The 11,149-nt window shown below is 50.5% G+C and overlaps 2 protein-coding genes across 3 annotated transcripts in view; both read right to left on the bottom strand.

The window, feature by feature from the left end:
- trappc14 (trafficking protein particle complex subunit 14) overlaps positions 1-26 on the bottom strand; it is a 9,762-nt gene extending 9,736 nt beyond the window's left edge. The window contains exon 1 of one of the 2 annotated variants that reach the window (XM_079373382.1): positions 1-26. This exon is cut by the window's left edge and continues 525 nt beyond it. The gene's annotated coding sequence lies outside the window, so the exon portion shown is untranslated. The other variant, XM_079373381.1, reaches the window with a different exon arrangement.
- Positions 27-5,895: 5,869 nt separating this feature from the next.
- On the bottom strand, positions 5,896-9,541 carry gal3st4 (galactose-3-O-sulfotransferase 4). The gene is made up of 2 exons (XM_079373383.1): positions 9,245-9,541; positions 5,896-7,288 (listed from the first exon to the last, which is right to left on the bottom strand). The coding sequence occupies exons 1-2, from the start codon at positions 9,455-9,457 to the stop codon at positions 6,188-6,190; spliced, it is 1,314 nt and encodes a 437-aa protein (XP_079229509.1). The 5' UTR covers positions 9,458-9,541; the 3' UTR covers positions 5,896-6,187.
- Positions 9,542-11,149: the final 1,608 nt, after the last annotated feature.

Below are 11,149 nucleotides of genomic sequence, written 5' to 3'. Positions count from 1 at the left end.
CAAACTGACCGGAAAACAACAAATCAAACAACAAATCAAACAATAATCAAATGAATCAAACAATGATTCTTAGACATTAATAATTAATTATGCCAATAGTCATTTCCTCCAGATCCACTTTTTAAGATTCTGATTGAAACTGTCTTTAGGTCCTGATAGAAATTAATAACCTGTGTTCTCTGAAAAAGGAATTCAGAAAATCCATCATCTGTATCAGTTTGTAAGTCTGTGAAAACATAACTCACCAAACAAACACTCCACATCTCTCTGAATATCAAAATAAATTGGCTGTAACACACCTCCTGTGCTGTTGGTGACCAACGTATGAAAAATGAAGAAGACGAGTTGTTGCAGTTTAAGAACTGTTGCTTTTTATTCAGAACAAGAAAAGAAACCAGCTGAGAGGAAGCACACAAGCGGTGCGACCTGCTACAAACTCAACAAAAAAACACAGTTTCAAGTAAAATCCAATCCAGAGCTGAGAGGCGCTCTGTGAACAAACTCTCAGACCTGCCTCCAGCCGAGCCTGTAACAGCTCGGGATGCTTTCAGATGCGTCGTGTCACTGATGACCAGCGGAGCGGAGAAGACATGGAGGCCGTCTGAATGAAGCGTGCATGAGAGCGATTGAAACCACAGAGTGTGAAGACTGACACACACACACACACAAGATGGACCTGATATTCTGAAACACAGCGTGTAAACATACGACATACACAAGGAACACGCTACGAAGAGTCACAGTACCGGAGCAGAAACACGCTTTGACCACGTCCTCCTGGAAGAATAAAAACTGATCAGGTTTGAGGGGGACACTGACTGAGATTTCACAGATGATTCTGTGTTTGTGACTCTGAACACACGTTACTATACGAGTTAGAAACAAGTCTTTAAAAGAGGCTCACACTGAAGCCTCATATTGAAGACTCTGTGACACAGTAAATCATTTATCACAATCTGGTTTTCTTGAAATGCATTTACTTCTGTTAATCATTCGTACAAAAACCAAATCATTGAGGGGTCATGTCTTGCTATAAAGATTACATGCTGGAGGTCTGGATCCTCATGTGCCTTAAAAGGACCAATCAGAGAGCTGCTCTCTCCCTGTGTGATCATGAAGGAAACCTGCTGTGTTGAAGCTTCTCTGACAACAATGCAGCAGCCAGTATGTCCTCCTTCTAACTGTAGATTCTGCTCCTGAATGCTCTGGATCTGATTGGACCAGAGAAGGTAGGCGGGGCTTTGAAGGCCGTTTTGGACGCCCCTGGGTTTGCCAGATATGAGAGCAGTTATCAGGTGAACAGGTGTTGCAGCGATGGAAGCGGGCAGTGGAACTGCTTCAGATAGAAGTGATTGTACCCGAGCTAAAAAGCCTCTGCATGTTTCTAATAAGCTCCAGCAGCAGAAAGCTGCTCAAACTAGGATCAATGTTGGAGATGAAACATGGAGAGAGGTTAGAACGCAGAAAGCTTTACAGACCCATGCAGAGCTGGCTAAACACTGAAGCTACAGTGTCCACCACATGCAGAGCTGGCTAAACACTGAAGCTACAGTGTCCACCACATGCAGAGCTGGCTAAACACTGAAGCTACAGTGTCTCAACATGGAGAGCTGGCTAAACACTGAAGTTACAGTGTCCACCACATGTAGAGCTGGCTAAACACTGAAGCTACAGTGTCCACCACATGTAGAGCTGGCTAAACACTGAAGCTACAGTGTCCACCACATGCAGAGCTGGCTAAACACTGAAGCTACAGTGTCCACCACATGCTGACCTGTGTGAGAGGAGGGGGCGGAGACAGCTCTCTGTGATGATTAGAGCTTAGACTGCAGTACCTCTTTTTAAACACTAGGGGGCGGAGTTACTGCTCCCATAAAAGTATAACCATCAAATTTTAAACATGTAATTCAAGAGGAGTGTGGTGTAATTCAGATATGGTGTCCAACAACAAATGTAACCTTTAAATTTCAACATGACTTTCAATATTTCACACATGATTCTGAATCATTCAAAAAATTTAAAACAACCAAAAGAAAACCTTAAAACACGTCTTCAGATGTTTGTCATGTACGTTTACTTTAACAAATGTCATTCGTCCAAAAACAAAAAGTACCTTCACATTTTTCACATTTGACATCTCAAACTTCACGTGACTTTAAAGGAAGAATGTGCGACGTGCATGGACGACAGAAGAAGAACATACTCACTGATTATTGGATGAAGGGTTTTTAGATCATTCTGTGTCAGTTTACAGGAAGCTACCAGCTAACGAAAGAGCGCTAACATTAGCATGCTAACAACAACGTAGGACACAGGTGATGGCGGGGACAATGTATCCGATATTTGCGGTTGACTCCTTTCCATGAACATGAGTGAGGGGGGGTTGAAGGCGTGTTTCTGGAGGAGGGAGGAGTCTTCAGTATAGAAGGGGCGTGGCCTAACAGCAGTTTGTTTTGGTTTCATGCTGTAGCTCAAGGGCGACATCTACTGGATCAAAAAGTCGCACATTCTTCCTTTAATGGTTTCACTTTTGTTACCAAATCAAAAGGATGATATCACATTCAAACTGCGACCGTGGTCTCCACCAATCATGTCTTCTTTGAGTTTTCAACTTGAGGTCAGATATGAGCTAACGGTTAGCAGCTTCTCTGAGGTAGCGTGAAGCTGCTAATTTAGGAAGTGTCTTCCTTGGATCGGTCTGTCTCAAGGTTCTGCCTAACGTTGAGTTTCTGTCACATTTAAAAGGCCTTCTTTAATCGTGTGAGAGACTGTTTTAAGTCAATTCCTCCATCGCGCTTTAAGCCGCAGAGTTGTTCCTGCTAACACGCGGTCAGGACGGTTTCAAGTTCTTTTTATCAGACGTCTTTAAGAGACAGTTTAACGCAGCTGTAACAAGGTGTGTGACCTTTTTGTCCAGGGAACTTGGCGTCCTGGAGCCGCTCACGTCTGTATGAAGGCGCCCTTTAAAAGCGGTTTGAAGTGGGTTCGGTCTTTTTCAGGGGCCCTGTCATGCTAGTTTGAAGCTACCTTTTAGCATCTGCAACAAGAGCCCCGTTTCCACTGAGCGGTCCGGCTCGGTTCGTCTTGGTTTGGCGCGCATTTTGCAGCGTTTCCATACACTAATCCCGGGAAAGATTCCCAAATAACCGATCCGTAACGTCCCACTTTTTGGGACCCTTCCGTTGGGGGGCCAAGAATGTCGAGCCGACCCGAAAAGGTGGAGCTAAACACTGCAGTCCTCTGATTGGTTGAAAGAATGGTCACTTCCTGTGTTAGGTGGTGGGCGTGTTTAAAGCATTGATTGTTAGCGTGTGTATTTGTCCTCGCCGCTCACAGCCTTCTCTGAAACAAAGCTGGATTGAGTTCTTGTAATAAAGAGTCACATGACAGTGACAGAGGAGATGAACTGCTGGATGTCTCCAGCGTTGGTTTGGTTTGTGGAGCGTTTTTCTCCTTTGTTGAATTCATTAGTTAGCGGTTAGCTGTTATCATATGACGCTATTTACATAGCGGCTATTGTCATCTGGCTTACACGCCACCAACCAAATAGGACACGTTTGGCTGTGGAAACACAAACGGGATCGGGCTTAATCGAACCAAACTGTACTGATCCGTACCGGACTGCTGAGTGGAAACGGGGCTACGGTTCTGGTGAGTGAACTCAGACGCTCGGTCTGCTGGGTCAATGTTTGACCATCTGCAGGTCAAAGGTCAATTTAAGGGATGATTTTAGGGTTCATGGACGTTTGGATTACTTTGCTTCATACGTCAACGTGCAGTTTGATTTTCAGTGAGTCAGCGGTTCACAGATCTCACGTTTCCCTGAAAGACGACGGAGCATGAATGCAGCCATGTTTGTCCCTTACATCTTTGTTAAGTCTTTGTCTCTCTCTCTCTCTCTTTGACTCTCCGAGCTGCTGAACAGTCTCCCTTTCATCTGAGCAAACAGAGGAGGCAGCCATCCAAACACAAAGCCCAACACCCAATCCCCCCCGACAGGCCGACGGCTGTAAGGAGACACTCTTCACACCGCACACACTCCGCTGCTCGCTGTGAGAGACGCTTTGTTTGTGGCTCTCAGCGTCAAAAGTTCAACGTTTCCAGAGACACAACGAGAGCTCTCCAACACACTGAGAGCTGTTTCCAGACCTTTGTTCTGGGCCTGAACCCGAGGACGCCGAGCGGACGGACCTGGACGCTGAGCCAGGGTTGACATGTCTGCACAGTTTCCCATAAACTGAGTGACCGAAGAGGAGGAAGGATGAGCAGCCTCTCATTGGTTCACACGGTTTGAGGGCGCGGTCACACTGACCATCCGTACCCGAGCACGCTGCAACCCTACAGTTTGTCTGGTCAGTGTGAGCGCTCCGGCTCGCTACACTCGGACACTGTTTGTAAAGTGTGCTGACATGCTGAGGCCGAGGCAGCATCAGGTCCATCAGGTCCTCTTTCAATCATCCAAGGTGGACTTCATACGTCAGGGCCTGCTGTTTCATGTAAGAAGGCTGAGGCCCCTCCCCCCTCGACCCCTTCTCTCTCTCTCTCTCTCTGTCTCTCTCCCCCTCCCCCTCTCTCTCTCTCTGTCTCTCCCCCCCCCTCTCTCTCTGTCTCTCTCTCCCTCTCCCCCCCCCCCCCCCCTCTCTCTCTACCATGATGAAGCCTGACACAAACGTCTGCACGCCGTCTCCACATGTTTACGCTCACACATTCCTCTCTAACAATGGTTTCTCCACTCAGGACCAGACCTCAGCCTATTTTTGGTCCAGACAGGAAATATGTGGTGAGTGTCAGCGGAGAGCGAAAACCACAGAAGAAGAGCTCCGTCTGTGAGCCGCATGGCGAGCTGCACACGAGCTGCATGAGTTTCCCCACGGGGACAAATAAAGTGTTTAGAATTGAAGAATGATGAGACTGTCATGGAAGATCAACCTTCCTCCCGTCATCCTCCCTGTGGAACACTGACCAATCAGAGCGCTCGCTGCCCTCCCTGAGTACACAGCAGACAAACCAGTCAGACACAACAAGGAGCTCAGAGCGAGACAGGCGTCTCCATCTCCATCCAACAGCTGACGAGAAGTTCATCAACGCTTCAGGTCGTTTCCTGCTGACAGTCACCAGTTATTTCATCTACTTTGATTTATTAATCTGGACTCAGGTCAGAGAAGTCTGGACTCAGGTCTGGACTCAGATCTGAGAGGTCTGGACTCAGGTCAGAGAAGTCTGGACTCAGGTCAGAGAGGTCTGGATTCAGGTCTGAGAGGTCTGGACTCAGGTCTGACTCAGGTCTGAGAGGTCTGGACTCAGGTCAGAGAGGTCTGGACTCATGTCAGAGAAGTCTGGACTCAGGTCTGAGAGGTCTGGATTCAGGTCTGAGAGGTCTGGATTCAGGTCTGAGAGGTCTGGATTCAGGTCTGAGAGGCCTGGACTCAGGTCTGACTCAGGTCTGAGAGGTCTGGACTCAGGTCAGAGAGGTCTGGACTCATGTCAGAGAAGTCTGGACTCAGGTCTGAGAGGTCTGGACTCAGGTCAGAGAGGTCTGGACTCAGGTCAGAGAAGTCTGGACTCAGGTCTGAGAGGTCTGGACTCAGGTCTATGAGGTCTGGACTCAGGTCTATGAGGTCTGGACTCAGGTCAGAGAGGTCTGGATTTAGGTCTGAGAGGTCTGGACTCAGGTCTGGACTCAGGTCTGAGAGGTCTGGACTCAGGTCAGAGAGGTCTGGACTCAGGTCAGAGAAGTCTGGACTCAGGTCTGAGAGGTCTGGACTCAGGTCTATGAGGTCTGGACTCAGGTCTGAGAGGTCTGGACTCAGGTCAGAGAGGTCTGGACTCAGGTCAGAGAGGTCTGGACTCAGGTCAGAGAGGTCTGGACTCAGCTCAGAGAGGTCTGGACTCAGGTCTATGAGGTCTGGACTCAGGTCTATGAGGTCTGGACTCAGGTCTATGAAGTCTGGACTCAGGTCTATGAGGTCTGGACTCAGGTCTATGAGGTCTGGACTCAGGTCTGAACATGTCTTTGAAGCTGTGGATGGAGAACAGACAAACAGAAGCTGAAGGTGCGCACACGCGGGAGGTCGCCCTGCGGGTGCGTGTCAGCAGCTCGGAGGTCACGTGACAGAGTGAGGAGGCGGTCTGTAAGAAACACAAGCAGAGAAGAAGAAGAGGAGGAGGAAGAGGAGGAGTGTTCCGACTATCTGCCGCGCGGCGCTCTTCCTTCTGTCAGAGTCTGGTTGGTTTTTTTCAAACGGCTCCCGTCCCAGTCCCGCCCCCCCTCCTCCATGGTCCGCCCCCCTCCCGCCGCCCTCTCTGCTGTCCTGGACGAGTCCGCTCGTAAAAAAGATCCACCGGCTGCGACGCCGCCCTGCTGCCCCGCCTGAGCTGGGGCGGGCGCCGCCGCCGCTGCCACACGGGGGAACTGTTTAAAATCCAGCACGTCTTTGTACTGGATCTCCGGGCGGATCATCCTCAGGCACGCCGTCCTGGTGGCGTTGTCGAGTCCCGGGTGCAGCTCGTAGCCCAGGATTTTCACTAACCCGCTCTGGAACGGTCGGATGTTTCGGTCTCGGATCCTCTGCGCCTCCACAGGCTTCCCTCCGTCCCTGAGACAAACCCGGGCCAGGTCGTCCCGCCGCGTCCTGAGGAGAGCCACTTCCTGCTCCATCTGGGCGTGGCCAAACTTCTGGATCTCCTCCCAGAAGGTCTGGTTGAAGGCTTTGTATAAGTACCAGTCCAGGGCGTTCCACTGACGCAGCTTCTCGCGCTGATCCTCCGTCAGCGACAGGTTGGGCACTGACTTCGCTGGTAGACGTCCTGCTCTGCCGCCAACGCCCGCTGCCGCCGCCGCCGCCGCTTTACCCACCCAGCTCCCTCCGATCCCCCCAGCGCTGCTGGGCTTCTGCTGCCGGGCGTTCAAGCTGAAGGAGACGACGGCGTCCAGCGGCCAGCAGAGCGCGTGCCTGAGCAGGATCATGGACTGGTCGAAGTACTCCGAGACCAGAATGAGCTTGAAGGCACGCTGGATCATGGCCTTCCCTCGCTGAGCCAACGCCACAGAGAAGTTGGCGTTGTGGTCCATGCCGAAGTCGAACCACAGCAGGTTGCGGGCGTAGTGGTTGTTACGGAGACGAGGGTCGTAGTATTTTCTGGGGTCGTTCGCAAAGTCGCCCAAACCTTTAGCTTTCCTGAAGGCCGGAGCAACTTCTTTGTAATAAGCGAAGGAAGACTCAGCGAGCGCCACCGGGTCTCTGACGATGGAGAAGTAGAAGGTGTCAGCAGGCATCACCTTCTCCACCTGAGAGACAGCAAACAAGAAGAGCGTCAACACATCACAGCTTCTCCTGATCACACGGTTCCATCCTGCTGACCTGACTAAAAACTAAAAACCTGTTCAATGTTCTTTTAAAGGAGCAGTAACTCCCCCTAGTGTTTAAAATGAGTACTGCAGTATGTGGCTCCGCCCCTAGTGTTTAAAATGAGTACTGCAGTCTAAACTCTAATCATCACAGAGAGCTGTCTCCCCCCCTCCTCTCACACAGGTCAGCATGTGGTGAACACTGTAGCTTCAGTGTTTAGCCAGCTCTGCATGTGGTGGACACTGTAGCTTCAGTGTTTAGCCAGCTCTGCATGTGGTGGACACTGTAGCTTCAGTGTTTAGCCAGCTCTGCATGTGGTGGACACTGTAGCTTCAGTGTTTAGCCAGCTCTGCATGTGGTGCACACTGTAGCTTCAGTGTTTAGCCAGCTCTGCATGTGGTGGACACTGTAGCTTCAGTGTTTAGCCAGCTCAGCATGTGGTGGACACTGTAGCTTCAGTGTTTAGCCAGCTCTGCATGTGGTGGACACTGTAGCTTCAGTGTTTAGCCAGCTCTGCACGTAGAGACACTGTAGCTTCAGTGTTTAGCCAGCTCTGCATGTGGTGGACACTGTAGCTTCAGTGTTTAGCCAGCTCTGCATGTGGTGGACACTGTAGCTTCAGTGTTTAGCCAGCTCTGCATGTAGAGACACTGTAGCTTCAGTGTTTAGCCAGCTCTGCATGTGGTGGACACTGTAGCTTCAGTGTTTAGCCAGCTCTGCATGTGGTGGACACTGTAGCTTCAGTGTTTAGCCAGCTCTGCATGTGGTGCACACTGTAGCTTCAGTGTTTAGCCAGCTCTGCATGTGGTGGACACTGTAGCTTCAGTGTTTAGCCAGCTCAGCATGTGGTGGACACTGTAGCTTCAGTGTTTAGCCAGCTCTGCATGTGGTGGACACTGTAGCTTCAGTGTTTAGCCAGCTCTGCATGTAGAGACACTGTAGCTTCAGTGTTTAGCCAGCTCTGCATGTGGTGGACACTGTAGCTTCAGTGTTTAGCCAGCTCTGCATGTGGTGGACACTGTAGCTTCAGTGTTTAGCCAGCTCTGCATGTAGAGACACTGTAGCTTCAGTGTTTAGCCAGCTCTGCATGTGGTGGACACTGTAGCTTCAGTGTTTAGCCAGCTCTGCATGTGGTGGACACTGTAGCTTCAGTGTTTAGCCAGCTCTGCATGTAGTGGACACTGTAGCTTCAGTGTTTAGCCAGCTCTGCATGTGGTGGACACTGTAGCTTCAGTGTTTAGCCAGCTCTGCATGTGGTGGACACTGTAGCTTCAGTGTTTAGCCAGCTCTGCATGTGGTGGACACTGTAGCTTCAGTGTTTAGCCAGCTCTGCATGTGGTGGACACTGTAGCTTCAGTGTTTAGCCAGCTCTGCATGGGTCTGTAAAGCTTTCTGCGTTCTAACCTCTCTCCATGTTTCATCTCCAACATTGATCCTAGTTTGAGCAGCTTTCTGCTGCTGGAGCTTATTAGAAACATGCAGAGGCTTTTTAGCTCGGGTACAATCACTTCTATCTGAAGCAGTTCCACTGCCCGCTTCCATCGCTGCAACACCTGTTCACCTGATAACTGCTCTCATATCTGGCAAACCCAGGGGTGTCCAAAACGGCCTTCAAAGCCCCGCCTACCTTCTCTGGTCCAATCAAATCCAGAGCATTCAGGAGCAGAATCTAAAGTTAGAAGGAGGACATACTGGCTGCTGCATTGTTGTCAGAGAAGCTTCAACACAGCAGGTTTCCTTCATGATCACACAGGAAGAGAGCAGCTCTCTGATTGGTCCTTCAGTATTTAGAATCTGGACTACAGTATCCATTTTAACCACTAGGGGTCAGAGTTACATATATAGTTTCTCTCTTACAGATTAGATTCTTCTCACTACACATGATCACAGCTCACCTCGGGCTTGTTGAACCTCATGTGGTTTCCCATGATGTGGAACTCGACAGCCCGGGGCCCTCGGTATCCCTTCACCCTGTGAGCGTTGAAGGGCAGCGGGTAGCCCAGCTGGTAGCCGAGCGGCAGGGCGAAGCGGAGGTCCCTCTCCTCCCCGAAGCGGTACAGCATGTTGAGCACGGTGCTGCTGGCCGTCTTGTGGGTCTTCAGGAACATGATGTGTGTGTGGGGCTGACAGGAGCCCAGAGAGGGGCCCTGAGCGTCAGGGGACGAGAAGATGGAGCGGGCGGCCGGCTGGACGCTGCTGGAGGAAAGACAAGAGAAGATGTTCAAACCAACAGGAATCAGTTCGTCTGCACCTCCGGGTTACTTCTTCACTCTGATGATGGTGAACATAACGGAGCGTGCCGCTTCACATCCACGTGGTCTCATGTGTGTCCTGATTTTAATGTAAAAAAATAAACAAGTGAACTCAGGGACAAAACTAAAGCTCCTGTGGACGCTTCATGTCCAGCCTCTTAAACACAGCAGGGTCAGCGGCCTTAAACTCCCAGCCAGATGTTGGACGCCCCCGGTCTCTGCAGCACGAGGAGAGAGAGAGAGCGTGTGTGTGTGTGTGTGTGTGTGTGTGTGTGTGTGTGTGTGTGTGTGTGTGTGTGTGTGTGTGTGTGAGGACTAAACAGGAGTCATTGCAGAGAGAAATGTGTGAGTCAGAGAGGAGAAGGTGTGTCTCTACAGACGAGGCAGCCTCAAACACTGACGTATGTGTGACCCCTCACCCACACACACACACACACACACTCAAACTGTCTCTCACACACACACACACACACACACACACTCAAACTGTCTCTCTCTCTCTCTCTCACACACACACACACACACACACACACACAGTGAAAGAACACAGTGAACCAGTTAGACTGCGCTGCATTCTTTACAACAGAAATGAAGTTTCACTGGAAAACAGATTTCCAGAGACTAAACGAACAGTCAGAGCATCGTCTGCCGGGGGGGAGGGGGGGAGGGGGGGAGGGGGGGGAGGGGGGGGGGGGGGGGGGGAGCTGCAGATCTTCACAGAAACATCCACTCTGATCCTGTATTTGATCATGTCTATAAACCCCTCTATTTCAGCCCTGCTCAGAACAGGCTGTTTCTGTGTCTGTAGCTTTAAATATGTAAATGAGCTGTGTCTGGCCACGCCCCCTCTCTGGAAGGGCTCGGGTGTACTCGCTGCTTTCTGGCTCCATGTCCTATTGTTTACGGTGAGAAGGCAGACTCAGAGGGCAGAACAAACACCTAGCTGTGGGAGTGTCACCCACCTGGGGGAGGGGCTACTGCCCTTTGTGATGTCATGAAGGGAACATCTCCAAACAGCCTGTTTCAGCACACATTTTCTGTAAAGTGGATCAGGCAGAAGACGGAGAGGATGGACTTTTCTTAAAGACATGAGGACGGTGAAGGAGCGTTAACGGTCATGGTTCTCGTGGTCGTCTCTGAAGCGTTCAGCGGCCCCGTGGCGGCGTGGCGGCGTGGACAGTGATTCTCACTGTGTAACTTTCATCACGTCTGTCGATCTGTTTTTCTCCGTGTCGGTTCCTCTTCATGGGTTTTGTGGTCGTGGCAGTCATGTGATCATGCCCTCTTCCTCTGCTGCGTCTTGTTTTGGCAGACTTAAATGATCTCAAACACGTAAAAGGGAAGTTTGTGTGGACTCGTTTCAGTTCTGTGTCTGAACCCTGGAAGGTCAGAGGTCAGGACCCCCCCCCCCCCCTACATATGACGGCTTGAAACGGCGCTCTGCAAAGACCGTGTGCAGGAGTCTGCTGCTTTGACTATAAATCACACAGTACTGGGACTGTTGTTGTTGTTGCCATGGTAACAAACAACAACAACATCACATGACTT

The sequence above is a fragment of the Symphodus melops genome (genome assembly GCF_947650265.1).
Source record: "Symphodus melops genome assembly, contig: SUPER_20_unloc_2, whole genome shotgun sequence".
Classification (NCBI taxonomy): Eukaryota; Metazoa; Chordata; class Actinopteri; order Labriformes; family Labridae; genus Symphodus; species Symphodus melops.
The sequence above is the reverse complement of the archived record's forward strand: the minus strand, read 5'-3'. Positions and strand labels throughout refer to the sequence as shown.